The 21,570-nt window shown below is 42.7% G+C and overlaps 1 protein-coding gene across 2 annotated transcripts in view; it reads left to right on the top strand.

The window, feature by feature from the left end:
- Window positions 1-2,719: 2,719 nt before the first annotated feature.
- Window positions 2,720-21,570, top strand: part of ACMSD (aminocarboxymuconate semialdehyde decarboxylase) — a 61,969-nt gene continuing 43,118 nt past the window's right edge. Inside the window, exons 1-3 of one of the 2 annotated variants that reach the window (XM_033860237.2) lie at window positions 2,720-2,776; window positions 9,746-9,790; window positions 21,464-21,560. In XM_033860237.2, the coding sequence (XP_033716128.1) occupies window positions 2,720-2,776; window positions 9,746-9,790; window positions 21,464-21,560 (199 nt within the window). Of the gene's footprint in view, window positions 2,777-9,745; window positions 9,791-21,463; window positions 21,561-21,570 lie in introns of those variants that run through there. The other variant, XM_033860238.1, reaches the window with a different exon arrangement.

The following is a 21,570-nucleotide window of genomic DNA, read 5'->3' as shown; positions in this document are numbered from 1 at the left end:
GACTTGATGATTTAGGAAATTCTCAGCTTATCAAGATTGCAAAAGATGTTAAAATTAGGAGATTCATTGTTAGGAGGGCATGCTTTGCAGAGAAAAACCAAGAATATAGCTGGACAGGGCTTCCCTGGCGGCACAGTGGTTAAGAATCCACCTGCCAATGCCGGGGATATGGGTTCGAGCCCTGGTCTGGGAAGATCCCACATGCCGCGGAGCGGCTGGGCCCGTGCACCACAACTACTGAGCCTGTGCTTTAGAGCCTGCGAGCCACAACTACTGAAGCCCGCGTGCCACAACTACTGAAGCCTGTGGTGCCTAGAGCCTGTGCTCTGTAACAAGAGAAGCCACAGCAATGAGAAGCCCTTTGTGTACCTCAACAAAGAGTAGCCCCCACTCGCTGCAACTAAAGAAAGCCCGCGCACAGCAACAAAGACCCAGCTCAGACAAAAATAAATAAATAAATTCATTTAAAAAAAAAAAGAATATAGCTGGACAACCTTTTGCTAGTGCCTTAACTCTGTAGAATAGGCATCCTCACCATCATCACTATTATTATTATTATTAAAAATATTATTTAAATGTACTTATAAGATTACCAGTTTCTTTACTCCGCACTCATTTTACATTTCAGACAATTTTTTCCTGGGGTCATTTTTCCTCCTTTCTGGAGTATATCATTAGAAATTCCTTAAGTGAGTTCTGTTGGTAGGAAACTCAGTTTTTGTCTGAAAATTTCTTTACTTCTTCTTCATTGTTAAAATAAAATTTTACAAGGTATACAGTTCCAGGCTGACTATTCGCTTTTTGAACATATTATTCTATTGTCCTATGGCTACCATCATTGCTGTGAGAAGTTGGCTGTCAGTCTAATTGCTGAGTTTTGAAGGCATTCTCTTTTTCTCTCTAGCAGTTTATAGGATCTTTATTATTGGTGTTCTGTAGTTTCACTGGAAAGTTTCTAGAAAGGGAGTTCTTTTTCTTAATCCTTGTCGATATAGGTTTTGATTCCTAGCTATTATCTCTTGGAATAGCTCTCCTCCAACTTCTCTCTCCTCTTTTAGCTCCAATTAGACTCCTTTTAGACTTTCTTAATCTACCCTTTGTACTTTGTGACACCCTTATATACTCTTATATACGCTCAATCCCCTCGCATCTCCATGCAAGTGTCTCTTCCAATTCATTAATGAAGGAGTCTCAACTTCATACAAGCCTATGGTATGATCTCCCACTTCCCTCTAGGATATTAATTTTCAAAGCTCCAGGGTTCTGAATCCACATTACCTGGGTTCAAATTCTGGCTTATTTACTTACACACTCACTATTGTGTGACTATGGACAAGTTACCTGACTTCTCTGTGCTTCAGTTTCCTCTCCTATCAAATGGATATTGGTAATAGTTCCTCTTATTTGAGTACAATGCTTGGAACAGTGCCTAGCCCATAGAAAGTGCTTTAAAATTGCTTACACTTACTCTGAGTACTGGCATGTGCCTCCATATTATTTTAAGGCTAATTCATTTGCTTAAGCTCATTGAACTTTTTACAAAAATGATCTTGAGGATTTCCTGTATTTTCTTTCAAGCTGAGCAAGCATTTAAACATATGTTTGTTATAATTTATCCAGAATCTAGTTGAAAAGAATGTTTGTTAAAATTTATCCAGATTCTAGTTGAATAGCCTAGTAGGAAGGCTGTTTTTTTTTTTTAACTACCTAGTCCCTTCATTGTGGAGACTGAGCTGATGGAAGCATTCCAAAGCAGGTTCAAGGTTTTGCCAGGGTCCTTAGGTCCCCTGAACATTTTAAGCTTTCCAGGAATAGGAAAGGGCAAACACAGAACAATAAAGGGCTACTTTGCTCCAGGCTCTCTTTGGAAGCATGATCATAAGCCTCCCTTTATGCTCCAGTGGAAGCCCTCCCCAAACTGCTCTGACAACCCTCTACTTCTCCCTACACTTACACTCTGTACAAATACCTATAACAATGTACGTATCATTTTATCTCTCACTCAACCTTATATTCTCAGCACATAGTAGTTCTCAATAAAAGTTTGTCAAATGCATGAATGAACAAATGAAAGAAAAGGCAATGGAGGAAATAACATATACCAAGTATGGGTTCTTTCTATGATTTAAAAGTCAAGATGAAACTTCCTCCACACGTTTCAACATGCTAGATTTTCATGAACAAGCCAATTGCTAAGTATTGTTTAAAGACCTAGAGGTAACTACGATACAAAAAGCAAAAAGCATTACAATTGGTTTCTTCTGGGGAATGAAACCAAGAATAAGAACAGATGAGTCAGGGATCTATTATTTTCTTTAAAAGACTTCTGATATTTGGTTTTTAACTATGTATATCTTGATAAAAATTAAAATATTCAAAAACAAAGATTAGTCCATTTTTGACCTGCTGTCACTCAAAAGCAGTCTGCAGTACATTTGACCTCACGGGGTTTAGTACAGTTTTTTTTTTTTTTTTAATTTTGTGCCCGGAGTCCTGATTACCAAAGAGTTGTTGACCCAAAGCCAAGTGGACAGATAAACAGAACTGTGGACTTTAAGAAGGCAGCTCCAATGGATCTACACCGGCTGAGCAGGCATACTGAGTGGTGCCTGAAGGCAGCTGTAAGGACGAAGTAAATCAATTAACTGCATGGTTTTCATGAAGACCTCTTCATATCAAAACTTCTTTCTTTACATGCGTCTCCTCTGATCCCGTGGAGATGAAAATTGACATCCACAGTCATATTCTACCAAAAGAATGGCCAGATCTAAAGAAGGTAATGGTGATTAATTTGCTGAATTATTTCTAGAACTTCTCCAGCATTTCTCAATGCCTCTACTATAGAATGATGTCTTCTTTTGGGAGTAGATGTTAAGTTTCTCTGCTTTAGGAGTGATTTTAAGTTACTTGGTAGTTATTAAGTTATTCTGATTTCCTAGTTTTTTTTAATGACTTCATATTTATTTTGAAAGAACATTGATAAAAAGAAGTAAGTGTTCTCTCAAAATCCCTTTTCCCCTCAAATGAAGCACTCTTTAAAACTTCTGGACAATGTAAGTCAAGCAGGTTTACTTCCATTTAAGTCACATATTCAGCTGCTGGGGAGATAGGTGACAATTATGGTTTCAAGTAAGAGACTATTAAAAAACAGAATGTGATAGGTTCTCATTACTTCTAAAATATATCTCCTTTCTAAAATGTTTAAAATAAGTTTTAGAAGCACCAAATGATAGCTCTGTGGAATTTTTTTTAGTCTATTTTAAGACACTGTCTGAAACCATGCCTTTTTGATGTTCTTTAAGCTGTAAATCCTTGTTATGAAGTACAGAGTAGGAACATCAAAAAAAAAAACTTAGAGGAAATGACATGAAACGTTTGCACAATGAATGTCTCTCAAGACTCTTCTCTGTGTTTCTCAAAAGATGGACATTTCTTTTTTGTCATTAAGAACTTTTAAATGAACACTAAAACAGGAAGGTGGGGAAAATGAAAGAAATTTAAAGTTGGTTTGAGTTTTGTTCGGGCTAAGTATCAGATCTTACCCAATCTTCAGCCTTCTCTAGTACTTATACACTACTCATAGTGTTTCATCTTTTTTATCCCAAGTGAGGAAAAATGAATGAACCCAAACTCTAATTAAAATGTGGTTCACTGTTTCATTTGTGCAGGTAGATGACACGATTTTCTTCTCATAGTTGTCTCCTGGAAAAATGGTCATCTTAAGTGTTTCTTTGTCCACTGGTATTTTAGGTAAGATGGACAGTGGACATTGTAGATCAGAAAATACAAGTGATGTTAAACATCTTTGAAAGGTTTTCCTATTATCGTTCATGGTAAGAACTAACCCTATCAAACTAACCCCTCCAAAAGGAGCCTAAGTGCCTACATGGGAACTTGCTGCTCTGAATGCTGTCATCCTCATCATATTTTATTAAAGTGTAGACACCACTTCACAATGTTAGTGATGAATACCCAAAACATTCCACCTAGTATCCTGTGCCATAACCCTACCTCCCAAGCCTGCCTGCACTTTGAGCTGAGAACTGGTCACCAAGAGCTGACAATTTCTAGCCGTCCCACTTAATGCAGGGCCCTGAAGGCATTGTTAAAACTGCTCCAAAAAACAAAAAACAAAACTGCTCCAGAAGCTCAGGGATGCAGAGCATGGGGAGGCTATAGCCACAGTTGTGTGCCCTGGAGATTCCCCATGCACAAGTTCTGCTGGCTCTTTATGTTATGCCTTCTTATCTTCTAGTTATGCCTTCCTATCTTCTAGTTATGTCTTCCTATCTTCTAATTATTCCTGAAAAGAGGGGAGGGGCATTTTGTACCCATAAACCAGGCTTTTATCAAGCAATCTCACACGCTGCAAGCAGATAACTGATATACTTTTAAAAAAAAATTTTATTGAAGTATAGTTGATTTACAATGCTGTGTTAATTTCTTCTGTACAGCAAAGTGACTCAGTTATATGTATATAACTGAGTATATATATATTATATATACATATAATATATATTCTTTTTCATATTCTTTTCCATTATGGTTTGTCACAGGATATTGAATATAGTTCCCTGTGCTATACAGTAGGACCTTGTTGTTTATTCACCCTATATATAATAGTTTGCCTCTGCTAATCCCATACTCCCAATCCTTCCCTTCCCTACCTCCCCTCCCCTTTGGCAACCACAAGCCTGTTCTCTATGTCTGTGAGTCTGTTTTTGTTTCAATAACTGATATACTTGATGATTATGATGCTGCTGATGGTAGTAATAATAATCATAATACTCTTACACTTCCAGAGAGCAATATATACATGTAATTTGATTCATATAAAATCTTGTGAGTTTCAGATAGGATTTCTATCATTAGCCCTGCTGGACAAATGAGGCCCCTGAGACTCAGAAATGAGCCTAGAATCCCAGAGCTTCGTGGGGCTATGGTGGCCCCTCCATAGCTCTACACCCACACCTACCTTCCGAGAGCTGCCCAGGAGCACATCATGGGGGGGATGTCCCTGCTTCCCTCTGCTAGACACCAGCCCGCTCCCCAACTCTCCACACTCATGTAAACCCACTGAGGGCTTCGTCACAGCAGGTCAAGCAATGTGATCTGCTATGTGCTGGAAGTTTCCGTTGGACTGCAGGCAAGTCAGTGATGAAACAATTCGCAGAAAACAGTTTGTGTTTTCAAACTGGGAGGAGGGAGATAAATGAAAATACATCTAAATGGTGCTGGGTTCCTTCTCTCTCTCTCTCTTTCCTTATTTCCAGTCTATATGATCAGAGTATTAAAGTGACATTAGTGGACAGCAGATAGTCCTTGGTGTTCATAGAGTTCAATACTTCTAGCAGAATTTCCTTTGTCTTCAAATCGTTTCTTAGTAGGTAAAATATTATTTCAAAACATCAATCTCCAATCTTTTCTCACCATTTTTTCAAACTTCCCAATAAAAAGAAATGAAAAGACTAAGCCAGTCCTTGTTTTATTTTGGAAGATGAAGCCCCTTTGGAAGAACTGATATCTCTTTTCAAACCTGCCTTTTCTTGTTAAATATTAATAGACACACTTCAACATCCTTGACCTCCTTATGCAGTGAAGAAATAGAAAAGCAGAATCAACACTCCTGGGTTGGTGATTAACTAATGATTACAAAGGACTGGGATTTGAGAAATTTTTTCATTTTTCACTTGCTAATAATGATTGTAGTCAGAGTTAAGATCCTTAGGGGGGCGGAAATCTACCTGAGGTAGAAAGAGAGTAGATTCAGGGTGCACTTGATTACATTGTTCCTGATGAATCAGGACCCACACTCTGGCCCAAGAAACCAGGGTGAAAGTTGTTTCAGATTGATCCACAATGGGATTATTCATAACAACAAGGATGCTAATAAGGTTTCAGCTTTTTCCTTCAGCAAGACTTCATTGCCCACCTACTAGGTATCTGAGAGTAGGGTTTGCAAAGATTCTTCTAATTTTAAATGGGGTCCCAAAATTCCAGCCTTTAGGAAAAAAATTATATATTTACATCTTCTTTCATTAGTGATGATTTAATTGCACTTGATCGCTGTAAGGTTTTAGGAGACAAAATCCCAGACATAACTTGACGTTTAAACAACTCCTCTGAGGAAACAGATATCTGGTTTCATTACCCAGGAGGTTCATTATTCACCTCATGAGTGTGAGGTCCCCAAGACATTAAAAATGTCATTCAGCTCATCAACCTCTGATTCACATATACCCATTTCAGGAACACAACTCTTGTAGATAGAACTGAATTCCCTTGAATTTTTAACGGGTTTTTCTTTCTTTTTTTTTTTTTTTTTGCGGTACGCAGGCCTCTCACTGTTGTGGCCTCTCCCGCTGCGGAGCACAGGCTCCGGACACGCAGGCTCAGCGGCCATGGCTCACGGGTCCAGCCGCTCCGCGGCATGTGGGATCTTCCCGGACCGGGGCATGAACCCGCGTCCCCTGCATCGGCAGGCGGACTCTCAACCACTGTGCCACCAGGGAAGCCCTCCCTTGAATTTTTAATATGTTTTTTTATTTGTCATGACCATAACTGTCTATGGGACACTGGTCACTGTCAAACATTTTCAGATGGTAAATGCCTCCTGGCATACGCTCTGGCAAAAACTACTCCAAGGGTCAAAAATTTCAGACCCCAGGCTTGGTTCAACCTAGGATGAGAGCCTGGGGATTGTGTGGAGGCCAGATCTGGAGCAGAATAAAGTTGCCCCAAATAGGTTAGGTCTTTGTAAAGGCTCAGGGCAAGTACAAGGTGTTCCAAAGCGTTCCAAGTGCTTTCCAAGACAGGGAAGGGAGGAACACAGAGTGACAAAGGGCTTCTTCCTTCACAGCACTCCTTAGTGTCTGCTCCCAGTGTCCACCTTATTTCACGACCTCAGGATGGAAGAGGCTGTCACCGCCATGCCACCCCCACTGCCATTACTGCCTGCCACCACTACCATCACCATCGTTGGTACCACCACTGTCACCAAACGCACTACCGCAACTATCACCACTACCATGTCATAGCTTCCACCACTGCCATTACTATCGCCACCATCCCTACCATCGTCATCACCATCATCATCACCACTACTGCCACCACCGCCTCTGCTCCCACCACTGTCACCACCATTATCATGGTTAGCATTGAGGAAGCCCTTTCTGTAAGCCAGGTCTGGTGTCCATAGCTTTGTTCGAATTGTTTCAGTCAATTCCCATAAAACCTTATGTCACCGCGACTGCGGTAAGCCTCATTTCACACATAAGAAAACAGCGGCTTCAAGATGTTAAGTTACTCCAAGAAAGTATCTTGTAGGCGGACTGTTGTGTGTGACCAGATCCTTCCGTTCTGCCCCTCCCTGCCTCTCTGCCCTTCCCCAGGGCAATACTTCTCTCACCAGCTAACTTATGGGTTAACATTCCATAGGGAATTAAGAAAAAGAAAGTGAGGAAGGAAGGAACAGAGGAAGGAAGGAAAGAAGGAAATAAAACCTTTCCTTTTACAGTAAATTAAGATTTCAATGGTAAATTTCTGGTTCAAGAGAGCATTTCGGTTTACTCTAAAGTGTAACTGATTGAGGCCATTCCACCCCTTCCCCCGACATGCACTCTGGGCAGCTTTATCCAGGAGAAGAGAGGGGAAAAGCACAAGGGTACTGAATGCATGAAGGGGTGGGAGGGCACCAACGAAGGAGAAATTGGGTGCCGGGAGGAGGAGCTGGGGTCCCTGATGGACAGGTTCCCTTGCGTGACCAGCCTAGTAAGCCAGGTCCTCCAGTGTCACCTGGGAGGAGGCAGGTGGACTTCCAGAGCTAATGTGACAATTTGGAGCTGGAATGCAAGAACAGACCTTCTGCCCAGGTAGAACAAGGCTGGTAAAGAACTGACCAAATCTTAAGTCTACTGGGGCAGCATGCAGGGACAGACATAGAGACACACAAACACCCCTGTGCTGCAGGCCCAGACCTCCCCTCTGAGTCTGCAGGTGAGAGGGAAGCCAGGAAGAGGGATCTGCCAGAACCTGACCCCCTCAAGACAACGTCCCTGTACTGTGACATGAGAGCCAAGCCACGATCACCTGGTCTCATCCAACCACAACAAGCGAGGAGTTGCACAATATTTAGCTTCTCTACCTCTACCCATTGTTGCTGACAAGAGCTGTCCATGAGCCCTTTACACTGTGATCTCTGGCCTCCACACCCTCCCCCTAACTTCACACTTTGAGAGCCATTGCTCTGGAGCGTGGAAATGCTGAACACTGGAAGCACCTCTCCAATCTGACCCCAGGTTACCTTTCCAGCCTCCCTCCCATGACACCGCCTGGCCCATGTTGTGTGTCAGTACCCTCCCCCACTTCTCCCGGGGAACCTGTATGTCACTCTATCACAGCATGCCTCACACATGGTAAGGCTCTTCAATTACCCACCCACCCTGGCCTCGCCCTCTCAAGACTGTGCTCCACACAGGCTGCAACTGTCCTTCACTTCTATTTTCTCTGCCCTAGAAAGGCTGGTCATGGTGGGACTCCATGAGGGTTTGACAAATGAATGAATGAATGAAAAGAATGAGATTTTAAAACCTATAGTTACATGAGTCATATATGCCTATGTTCACGGGCAGAATCTTTCAAATATTTTTATTCATGACCCCCAAGAAGAAATATATTTCATACTGTGACTAGGTACAAACATTTATATCTGTAATGGAAACAACAGTTTCATGAAACTAATACTACACGGAAGCCATTCTAATAGATTTGTTCTATGCTATGCTATCCTATGCTATGCTATCCTATCCTATCCTATTTCATTCCATTCCATTCCATTGCTTTACTATCTTAACTTGGGTTTTCCAAGAAGCAGACCCTGAGATACGGATTCAAATGCGAACAGTTTACTCTGGAGGTGATGCCAGGAAACATCAGTAGAGTGGGGAAATGAGACAGGGAAAGCAAGGCAGCCAGTGGAAGTGTAGAATGTGTGCCTCACCTCAGAGACATCCTGCCCGAGGAGGTGAGGAAACCAGTGTGTATAGTTTATATACAAATGCCCTCAGTCGTTGACTGAGGGATTTGGGGGGTGGAAATTAGCACCACTAATTTCCTGGTACTTCTGGTCTTCTAGAAGGGCCTAATCAAAGTTGGCGCCAATGGCAAAAGGGAAAATCTTGTCAAAGAAATGCGAGTGCTTTTAGTTGAAGGAGGGCTGGTGTGCACAGACACACTACGGGGAAGGAATATGGGTAGGACACCAGCCTTATCTGTTACATGTACTATTTCATGTTTTTAGAACATCCGGGTCATTAACCACTAAACTGATTTCATGATCTACTCACAGATTGCAAACCACAGTTTGAAGAACAGGGTTAATGTTCTAAGATGGTATTTCCTAAAGAGTGGTCCCTACGGTCTGTACTCCTAGTGGCCTGGAAAGGATTTTAGGTGATACACAAATATTTTTTAATGTGCATCCTTATTTAAAAATTACAACCTGCATTAGGAGAAAAGGTAAAACTAGCACTTCTATGATAGAGAATTTTCTTCCTGAATAAATACATTTCAGAAAAAACACTGATTTGAATATAAATGTTGAATAAGTGATCATGAGCGTGGGGAAAAATGGGAAAGTGTTGCTTGAAAGGATAGAGCTTGGGATGCTCTGTCCCAGGGATGCGCCTTTATTGCAGTCCTCTCTGCTTTGACCTTTCAGTCTAACTGTGCTTCCTCTCCCCCACAGAGATTCGGATACGGAGGCTGGGTGCAGCTCCAACACCACGGCAAGGTGAGTTTCTCCCAAAGCACGAGCATGCCTCAGACCCACAGACCTCCTGAGTCTGAAACCATCCAGCAGGCGGGCCTCTAGGAACCCCCAACTCTTCTGCCCTCCAATCGACTTTATAGTAGGCAAGGGGACAGCACTGAGGTTTCTCTAAATCATTTGCAAAAATGGGGATAACGTCAAAGAACAGCATTCAGGAAGATAAAACTGGAATTGCACAAGCCATTAAGAAATGTCTCTCCCTCTCTCTCTTTTTTTTTTTTTTTTTTGCCCTAGAACCAATTTTAGCATTGCTCTGTGTCAAGGAAGCAACCTGGCCCTCTCCACAGTTATGACATTATATTACAGCTGACCAAATAAATGGAACAGTTTAGGTTTGCGCACAGGCTGAGAAATTAAACACTGGAGGCAAAAGGGAGAAGAAGCCACTGTTAGAAAGGGTTGAGTTTGGTCAGAGGAAAGAGCGAGAGGAAGAAGGCTTGGGGCAAAGCATTCAGCCTGAGAGAGCTGCAAATCTAGAGCTGCACACAGGTCAGGTCTGACTTCATTTTCAGAGGCATCACAAGCCCTCGTGGAGCGCGTGGGGAGCCCCCCTGAGCTCCCAGTGGAGCACAGACATGACTAAGGCCCCTTGGAGGACTGGTGGTGTGGGAAGCCCGTGCAGGGGTAACGCAATGCACTGTGATGAGGTAAGGACAGCTTTTGCACCAGGTACTGGAGGATATAGACTTGGGCACCAAGGACTGGAGAAGGCCTCCTGGAAGAAGTGATGCTCATCCTGGGTCTGGAAGCAGAGGTGAAGGCTTGCCCAAGGAATAAAGGAAACTAGAAAGCAAAGACAGGGAGCAAAGGCCTGGAGATATCAAACATACGTAAGCCTAGAACTCAAGCATTTGGCTGGGGCTGGTACCAGCATTTCTCAAAGTGTGGTCTGTGGACCAGCAAGTTCAATTTCACCTGGGAACCTGGGAGAAAGGCAAATTCTTGGGCCTCACCTCAGACCTACCAAATCAGGAACGCTGAGGATAGGGCCAGCAATCTGAGTTTTTTTTTTTTTAAAGGAATTTTGCCTTTTTTTAAAAAAAAATTTATTTATTTATTTTGGGCTGTGTTGGTTCTTCGTTTCTGTGTGAGGGCTTTCTCTAGTTGCGGCAAGCAGGGGCCACTCTTCATCACAGTGCGCAGGGCTCTCACTATCGCGGCCTCTCTTGTTGCGGAGCACAGGCTCCAGACGCGGAGGCTCAGTAGTTGTGGCTCATGGGGCTAGTTGCTTCGCGGCATGTGGGATCTTCCCAGACCAGGGCTCGAACCCGTGTCCCCTGCATTGGCAGGCAGATTCTCAACCACTGCGCCACCAGGGAAGCCCAGCAATCTGAGTTTTGACAAGCCTCCAGCTGGTTCTGATGTTCACTCAAGTTTGAAAACCACTGGCTCTATTCACTCACTCACTCACTGATTTTTATCGACACCTATTTGATGCCAGGCCCACCAGTCTAGACACGCAGAATATGCTGGTGAACAAGACAGACATACCCCCTGCCCTTGCGGTGCTCAAATTCTAGGGGGAGACAAACAAACGTGATCACTTCAGAGAATGAAATAAAAAACAGTGCTGTAACAGGGAATGACTGGGGAGATGCATCTGGGCTGGCTGGTCGGGGAGCTAGCAAAGACTTAGAGGATGAGAAGGAAAAGCCTGGAAGAGCATCCCTGGATGAGGGAATAGCAGTTGCAAAGCCCGCCATATGAGGAAGAGCTGTGTTCAAGGAACAGGAAGGAGGGCAGTTTGGCTGAGATGTGGTGAAAGGGGGAGATGGAAGGAAACCAGGTAGGCAGGGGCCATATCATGGAGGGACTTGTAGCACGTGCTAAGGAGGCTGGGTTTTATTCTCAATGTAATGCAAATTCTTCGGAGGGTCTTAGCGGCTGAAAAAGGTCACCTTGTCTGATCTGTGGAGGATGGATAGAGGCAGGTAAGAGTTTGGGGCACAAAGTGGTAGGAAGAAGCTGGAGAGGTAGGCAGAAGCCTCATCAGACAGGGCCTTGGAGGATGGGTTTAGGCCTTTGTACTTGATCCTGAAGGCAGTGGGAAATCATTAGAGTTTTTTAAACATCAGAATCTCTGGAGCAGCCCATTTTCACTTTCATCAAAGGCCACCCACTAAGTGCCAATTTAGACACTGGGCTGCACTTCTCCCATGAAAAGTGTCAGTTCCTAGCCCGGGAGCTGATGATCTAAGCTGGCCTCAAGTCTCCCCAAAAGAGAAGACAAGCTGAGTGGAGATGATGACAAGGCCACTAGGAAGCCCCAAGTGCAGGGATGGGCAGCCTGTAATTTTTTTTTTTTTTTTTACTCCCTGTCCCAGGCTGCAGTTTGTAACCTTGACACTGGATTTGAATGGCCTTCATTTCATCCTTGCTTCTGTGTCAAAGAGACTGCAAAAACTTAACAGCAAATCTAAAAAAAAAAAAAAAACCCAGAACAAACAAAAAAAATCCAAGAATGAAAATATTTCCAGTCAAATCTATTACCTGATATTTCCAGCAAAACTGGATATAACAGTAGTCTTATAAAACAAAACAGTGACACTTTCCTTTCCTCTGTTTCAGAAACAAAACAAAACAAAACAGAACCAAATTGGTATTTACCTAATTACAGTGGTCAGGGATCACAGTCACTGGAAAACAACATGCAAATATATACAAATATGCAAATTCAGCTAAGAGCAATGAGAAAATCCAGCACTTTGGGGTAGAAATTTCTTTTCATTCTCCTGTATCCCTTTGGTGAACAAATCTTTTCTGTCCCCCATGAATGATTTACCTCAGAGATTCCTGTTTTCTGAAAGGTCTTTGCAATACACTTCTCTGGTCTGCCCTATTTGTTTCTCGTCTTAATCTTTGGTTTTTCAGTGCTTTTGGAATGAAACAAGGGGTATTTGTTTGCCATGGTAAAGCCTTGTTCAGAACTGAAAAACAACATTTGTCCTTGGGTTGAATATTTATAATTTGGTCGAAGATTCATAAAAGTATGTACGGCCTCCTCTCAGGAGCCACATGGGGTGGTGGCAGAATTGAGTGCTGATGGCAGGAACACCCAACAGCATTTAAAGGAGGCCAGACACAGGACCTAGTTCAAATCCATGGGTCAGCAGCATCTAGAAACATCGACTGAGTGTTCTTCAGGCCCTTGAAATACAAAGACACACACACACGCCATTTCCACCACACTTAGCATTTTCAGACACACTATTATGTGTGATCTTCGATCATCATGTTCCTGCTCTAAAACATGATTTCCCTCTCACTGCGGAGCCAGGAAGACACTCAAATGAATAAAGAACATGCAGATAGTGACAATTTTGTGCCGAGCAAAAGAGAAAATAAATAGTAAGGGAATTCAAGGGGGTGGGAAGGCCAAGGCGGGGGCAATTCTCATGAAGATAAAGAATCATAGGACTGTAGGACTAGGGAGCATCTAGTCCAGTGTTTGACAATACGGGCTGCAACCCAACAGTGAGTCATAATATCAATTCAGTGGGTTAGGACAGCTTTAAAAATAAAATAGATTACAAAAGAAAATAGCAGAATGTATTGTTCATGGTAAGAGTAAGTATTGCTTCATCAAACTTTTGTCTCAGTTTGTATCTGTATAAATCTTCGATTGGCCAAAAAGTTCGTTCGTCTTCTTCCAGAACAATGTGCCCGAACGAACTTTTTGGCCAGCCCCAATAGATCTATACAGATGCAGTGGGTCACAATGGAAAATATATTTTTTAACGTGGGGTCGCAGCCAAAATCGATTGAAAGCCATTCCTCTAGTCCAATATCCTCATCTCCTGTTTTTATTTTTAAGCTTAACTTTCCATTACATATGTAGAATCTGAATAAATTCTCCTTTCTACTTTTTATTTATTTTTCTCATTTTACATGCATTTATTATATGAATTAACTACATGAACTGAGAAAGAGTCCCATTTGCAATGCAAATATAACATTCATACAAAAAAAGGACAAAATCAAATGAAACCTTTCTTGATTTAAGGCACTTTAAAAAAATAAGGCTGTCAAATAAATTCTCCTTTTTAAATTTAAGCTATTGAAGATAAAGCTGCAGTTCCCTTGGATCAGCCCTCCCCATGCTCAAAAGTAATTCCTATTAACAGTTTGGTGGGTATCTTTGCAGACCTTTTCCTGTGATTTTACTTTTACATACAGGCACCTATGAAAAAGGACATAGTATTAAAAAGGACATAGTATTATTTAATATGTTTATGTACATATCTTTTAGCTAAGTCAATCAGGTTCCAAACAGAAAACAAACAGCATACTTAGAATATTCTGAAAAGGGTTAATAAAGCGCCTGCTTATAAAGGTGTAGGCGTGGGATGAAGCTGCGGAGGTAGGCAGGGGTTGGATGATGAAGGGTCTTAGGCCAGGTTAAGGAGTTTGGATTTCACCTCAGGGCAACAAGAATCGATCATGAGTTTTAAGCGGCGGAGGTAGCAAGATCTGATTTAGGGTTTTAAGAGTTTACTTGGCTGCTTTGTGGAGACTGGGCTGGAGGGGAGCAAGAGTGAAAGCAGCAAGAGATGAGGCTGGAGGCTGGAGGCTGGAGCAGTCGTCCAGGTGAGAGAGTATGGGGCTTGGACCAGAGCTGGAGCAGTGGAGATGGAGAGAAGTGGGCCCTTGCAGCGTCCATTCTGGAGACAGAATTAACGGCATTGGGAAATGGATGGGATGGTGACACGTCAAGCCGAGGGAAGTGAGAAAATGATGTAGTCTCAGAGGGATGAGAAAGATAATGCTGATATCAAAGGACAGAAGCGGCCAAGCCAGGAGGACAAGCAGATCTGGGGGAGAGAGCAGTAGGCTGAGTGAATAGAGCTGGAGGTGGTTGTAATAGAGCCTCCGTGGAGCTGTCCTTCAGAACCTCGTCATGTGGGAGAGAGGCTGCTTCCTGGTGACAGTGTCTGGGCCATTTCTGCCACCTTTGTACCTCAAGTCCAACCAGCCTGGCAGCTTGCATGGTCTAGAGGGAGAGCCTGAGTGGGGACTGGGGGCAGGGGGAGGAGAATGGAATCTGATATGAAATACTGAATTTTAAAATACATTTTTTCTTTTTTCCCTCTGTGCTAGTTTTTTCCTTGTTGTCTATCCATTCTGTGTGTAATAGTTTGCACCTACTAACCCCAAACTCCAAGTCTATCCCTCCCCCACCTCCCCTCCCCCTTGGAAACCACAAGTTTGATCTCTATGTCTGTGAGTCTGTTTCTGTTTTGTAGATAGGTTCATTTGTGTCATATTTTAGATTCCACAGATAAGTGGTATCATATGGCATTTGTCTTTCTCTGCCTGACTTACTTCACTTAGTATGACAATCTCTAGTTGCATCCATGTTGCTGCAAATGGCATTATTTCATTCTTTTTTATGGCTGAGTAGTATTCCTTTGTATATATATACCACATCTTATTTATCCATTCATCTGTCAATGAACATTTAGGTTGTTTCCATGTCTTGGCTATTGTGAATAGTGCTGCTATGAACATAGGGGTGCATGTATCTTTTTGAATTACAGTTTTGTCCGGATATATGCCCAGGAGTGGGATTGCTGTATCATACGGTTAATTCCATAAAATACATTTTTAATGATACACGATACCAGACATTTGAAATACCAGCCATATTTGAACTCATTTGCAGATAGTATTAGAACTAGAACTTAAGAATCAGAAGTGTCAGAAGTGAAGTTCCTTGGGAATCAGACTCTGAGATAGAGATGAGCATGCAGAAGGTTTATCAGGAAGTGCTCTTAGAGTGGACATCACTGAAAGGGAAAAGAAGGAAGCAGGATAAAACAGAGGGCAATGTCGAGCTGTGATGTAGTCTCAGTGGAGGCCTCAGCTGACCCTACAAAAAGCTCTAAAGCTAACCTCCAGAGTTGTCCCAAGTTGGGGGGTGAGGGCAAGGAAGAGGGGCCTTTACATCTCTGTGGCAGTCAGTCATTCGAAGTGGGCTTCCCTGGAAATAAAGCAGGACTTTAAGGGTAAGTGATTTACACATAGGATCCAGGTTTCCTGACCGCTGTAGTTATCATGACTTCTACTACCCCATGCTGTTCTGGCTTAAAAAACATTAGAGGCATATTTGAAATGAGTTATCTGGGTGGCGATGGATGGTTGGAGAATTCTTTAATTAAACTAAAAATAACAAAAAGAACCCTTGATTTTCTTTCAAGAGTTTATAAAAAAACAATTTGTTTCTGAGTTGAAATAATTTAGAGCAGCTTGCTCCAATTACTTGATTATTAGTTAAGTTTAAGATCTTGGTTGATGTTGGGATCAATGTTAAAAACAGAACCTACGTGACCCCCCAGTCCCTCCCCTAGCAGCAAGTGCTGACTTCTGAGGCCCATTTATATCCCTGCGGGGATCCTGGGTTCCTAAATATCATGTGAGAGGGATCAAGAATTGATTCTCCACAATAACTGTCAGGTCCCAAAATACTGGTTGAAAAAACAAAGAGAGGGCTTCCCTGGTGGTGCAGTGGTTGAGAGTCCCCCTGCTGATGCAGGGGACACGGGTTCGTGCCTCGGTCTGGGAAGATCCCATATGCCGCGGAGCGGCTGGGCCCGTGAGCCATGGCCCCTGAGCCTGCGCGTCCGAACTGGGAGCCTATTGGGGCACAGCTGCCCTGTGGTAATTTTCACTGAGAAAGAGCTCCCCTGACAGTTGCTGTCATTCATTTGCCTTACGATGGATCCAGCATAAAGGGTGTGGAGTGAAAAGTTTAGTAAGTCTGATTCTCCTGCAACATAATTAGGGCAACCCCCCAAAAGACTGGACTCCTTAGGAAATTATAGTAATTAACATTTGCTTACTAGATAGACAGCAATTACCAAATATCAGCCAGACAGGGTGGAATAATGGCTTCATGAACCTGGATTCTTTTCCCAGTTCTATACCACTAAGAGCTCTATAGCAGCTAAGCTCTATACCACCGCATCTCATGGACTCAATGGTAAATGCAAGAGTTGAACTAAAGAAATGATCCGTTTCTGTTTTAACACGTTCTGCTTTGTCTGAAACCAAAACTTACTTGTGCACCTCCCAGAGAAACCCAATTTCCTCCCTTGCCATTGATAGTATATGGTAAAATCTGGCCATTGGATGAATCTAGAGACTGTCATACAGAGTGAAGTAAGTCAGAAAGAGAAAAACAAATATCGTATGTTAACGCATATATGTGGAACCTAGAAAAATGGTACAGATGAACCGGTTTGCAGGGCAGAAATTGAGATGCAGATGTAGAGAACAAATGTATGGACACCAAGGGGGGAAAGGGGTAGGGGTGGGGGTGGGGGTGGGGGTGTGATGAATTGGGAGATTGGGATTGACATGAATACACTGATGTGTATAAAATAGATAACTAATAAGGACGTGCTGTATAAAAAAATAAATAAAATAAAATTCAAAAAAACAAAAAACGAAAACAAAATCTGGCCATCATTCATTAAGCAAGCTCTCTGGACTGTACTAAGTTCTCTACAAACATTCTAGTATTGAAACTTCTGTATCATTCTGTGTTCTTAGTTGCAAACAGCAGAATCCACTCTAGCTAGTTTAATTAGAGAAACAGCTCACAGGCTTTCTGGGAGGGCCAGAGATCAAGCTCAGAGGCTGTGCTAACAGAAACAATGCCCAATACCTGGCCGGGGACCTGTTCTAGCAAGGCTGTGAGACAGGAAGCTCATGCTGACGATGCTGACATTGGAGGGCAAAGCACTGCAGCTTCTGCTCCAGCCACGTCTGACACCTCAGGCAACACCCCTTATTAAAAGACTGGATTCTGCAGAGTCTCTGCTTCCTCACAGGGCTCACTTCCAAATCAAAGTCACACGTGGGGTCTTCTGATCGGCAGAGCCTAGAGCACATGCCAGTGCCCCTGCTACAAGGGGAGCTGGGAAAGTGAATTCTGAATTCCCCCTCAGGAAGGGGGAATCATAATGTGAAAATATCTTCGCATATAGGAAGTGTTCCAAGGATGCTGGGTGGCTACAAGCATGACAAATAAAACGGTCCACATTTTACAGACAGAAAAAGTGAAGGTTAAACTCAGAAGGGCTGTAACTTAGCCAGTTAGACTGCTAGTAAGTAATTTAATGAGATTTAAGCCCCTATCTATTGAAATGCAGAGACCAGGCTCTCAGCACTCTGCTACATTGGGTATTTTATGGTAATTAAGCTTTCCTAGTAAGAAGCAAAAGAAAAAACTTCTAATTGCCAAATGAAAGTTTGTTTGTCAACTTTTTCTCTTTTACCACCACCCCTCTCTACTCCCTTCACAAATAAAAAGATGTGTTCCTATATTCTATTTGTGCATTCACTATCAGCACCCTTGCTTGCAAACAAAAGAAACAAAGAATGGTTAGTTTAAGCAGAAAAGGAATTTGTTGAAAGTATTTTAAGCCCCTCAAGAATTACAAAATGTTTAGGGAACCACACTCAAATGTGCAGGTGATTGAAGCCACGGCCAAGGCCATGCCACAGGTACAGCCCGGTTAGGACACTGCCACCAGCACCACTGCCAATGGACATACCTCATGGCCACTGCTGGAATCAATACTGGCAGCATAAACTCAACTGTTCTTGTCTTTTTGCATCACTTGATTTTGATTCACAACCAAGCACTGATCTGTCAAGTTTGAGACAAGGAGAGCAAGTATTTGGGTTTTAGTAGAGGGAGGCTGGGCCCTACCTCTACCACTACTCTTGCAGGAGAGTCTCCAATCTAGGAAGGTGGTTCAGGTGCTGTCATTGTCAGCAAAGAATCAGAACTGAGGCAAATCAATCCTGATGTCCTGATCTCAGAGACTCGGCTCTGCCTGGGTGTAGATACCTGTATAGTTACACAAGTCACTTGCTTACTGACCTATTCCCCAGTCTGTGAGCAATGAAAACATGGATGTGAGGGCTTGCTCATGCTTGGGAGATGTGCACAGGCTGCCGCACTTCAAGGTGAAAAGTGCTCGGCCTCGTCCATGAAGGAGATGGGGAAGGTCTAGTCCTTGGATCAGAAGGATAAAGGAGGAAGCTGTAGCAAGACCTGAGCGCAAGCCAAGAGGAAGAGGAGGACTGCAGAGAACTCCATCAAGCACAACTCAAGGCCTTTGATCACCACACGCTTACACGGCCATCACGTAGGGCCCAAGGGCAATCTTGAGGCTCTGAAGCACCACCAGAGGTCATGTGTCCTTAAGCAAGGGAATGTCGGGAGACAGCCCAGTCTCTAATTAACCATACATCATTAATACTAAGGATAACTAACACTCAACATGTGTCAGACACTCTACTAAGTGCTTTATAAAGATTATCCCATTTCATGCTCACAAGATCCCTTTAAGGTAAGTCATATTATTATAACTATCTTAAAAATGAGCCCAAACTCAGAAGTTTCTAGACAGAACAGCTAGCGGGACAGAGTCTGAGACTCCACAGATATTTGATGTCACAAAGCAGAAGAAGCCATGGAGCCATGGCTAAATGGGACGAGTTTGAACTAATCTGTGCCATCTGCCAAAATGATTTAAAGTAAGCCGTCATTATCGACTCTGACCAGGACTCTCTCCCACCCGTCTTGTTCTCTGGGCCAAAAGCAGTCCAAATCCAATGTATGAGTGCCTTGTATGCTGGGTGGTAAGCTGGAAGCAATACCTCCTCATGGAGCTTAAGAGGCTGCAATGAAAGCAGGGTAACTGAAGAACCAAGAATCTTCTTTCCTCCCAAAAGCAACCACTGACCTGTCACTCCAACGAAGCCTGGTCGAGAGAAGAAGGCTGTGCCCCAGTTATGCCAACTCCTCCAGGAGATCCAAGGAGTCCAGCATGGATACTTCAAATTTAAATAACAGAGAGAGAAAGATATTCAGATTTCCAAATACAACGTCACTGCAGAGCATAATAATAATAACATCTGAATGAAATAATGCCATTTGCAGCAACATGAATGGACCTAGAGATGATCATACTAAGTGAAGTAAGTCAGAGAAAGAAAGACATATATCATATGATATCACTTATATGTAGGATTTAAAATATGACAGAAATGAACTTGTCTACAAAACAGAAACAGACACACAGAGAGAACAGACTTGTGGTTGCCAAGGAGGAGGTGGGGTGGGAGAAGGATGATGGATTGGGAGTTTGGGATTAGTAGATGCAAACTATTACATATAGGATGGATAAACAACAAGGTCCTACTTTATAGCACAGGGAATTATATCCTGTGATAAACCATAATGGAAAAGCATATGAAAAGGAATGTATATATAACTGAATCACTTTGCTGTACAGTAGAGATTAACACAACATTGTAAATCAACTATACATCAATAGGGGACTCCCCTGGTGGTCCAGTGGTTAAGACTCTGTGCTTCCAAATGCAAGGGGCACAGGTTCAATCCCCGGTCAGGGAACTAAGATCCCACATGCCACACGGTGCAGCCAAAAAAAAAAAACCAGAAAAAACCAAACTACACATCAATAAATTTTAAAATAATAATAAAATATTAATATCTACAAATAATATTAATAATAACCTTTGGATTATGGAACCTCTGCTCAGCCAGCTCAAGTACTCTGTTCTTTGTCTCTGTGGATGGGAATCTGTGCCTTAATTTCTTCCTTTTCTCACAGTCTTTCCAATCTCCATGCTTATGACCTAATTTTCTGGTGGCAGATTACTAACTTGTCTTTTTTCCTCAACTATATATCCTTAAAGTTTTACATCAGTCAGAGAAAGTATATTGCCCACCTTAGGTGCCACATAAATATTTGTTTTATAAATTGAAAAAAAAACTGAGAAAACTGAGGCTCAGAGATGTTGTTTAACTTGCTCATGGTGACACAGTAAGTGGCAGAACAGGGATTTGAACCTTAGCAGTCTGATTTCAGGGACCTGGATCAGAACTTTTCCCTTTTCTTTAGGGATCAGCAACAGGAGGCCCAATTAAGAGGCCGCTGCCATGCTCCACACAGACACTTAGTTTGCACCTCCCCACCCCCGCACTGAGAATTAAAAGGTAGTGTACAAGGCAGGCATGATGCCTGGTAGAGGTAGCAGCTCAGAACCAAATTTCACGTATGCTGCTAGACTGATTCACTGCATGGCCTGCCTCCTCCTGCAGGTGTTGACATCAGTGGGCCCTGCTCTGCTAGACAAATTATTTACTCTCACTATCCATCTGTTGCTTCTCTATAAAACAAGAGGGTTGGACTAGATGGTCTATCTCAGAGGTCCTTTCAATTCTAAAATGTTATGAATCTAGAGTTTTCCAGATGCTGGGCTATCCTCTTGGGTCTTGGAGCCAGAGGTTCTGGCAAGGTGACTTACACAATCCTCAGCTGTGTAGTCCCAAAAGGCCATGACCATGACCTTGTTCTCTCTGTGTCCAGCCACTGACAACCACAGAGCACACCCCTTCAAATCCAAGCCAATATTAAGGCACAAGGACAAAAAGTTGAGTTCTGTTAAATAAACAGATTTCTACTTCTTCGAGGATTAAGTAAAAAAACCCTAAAAAGGTTAGGGGAGAACCACGTTCCAAAGCATACAAGGAAGGATTAATCTAAGTAAGCTTAGGTCACCTTTGATGCTGATGTGAGTTTTCTGACTCAGGGAGAAGCAAAGATGCTGAAAGATGGAAAGGTCTTCAGAGTGGTCCAAGAGAACTGCTGGGACCCAGAAGTTCGCCTTAGAGAAATGGACCAAACAGGTACTTCCAA

Source organism: Tursiops truncatus, chromosome 7, assembly GCF_011762595.2.
Source record: "Tursiops truncatus isolate mTurTru1 chromosome 7, mTurTru1.mat.Y, whole genome shotgun sequence".
Taxonomy (NCBI): domain Eukaryota; kingdom Metazoa; phylum Chordata; class Mammalia; order Artiodactyla; family Delphinidae; genus Tursiops; species Tursiops truncatus.
This window is presented reverse-complemented; position numbering and strand designations above follow the sequence as displayed.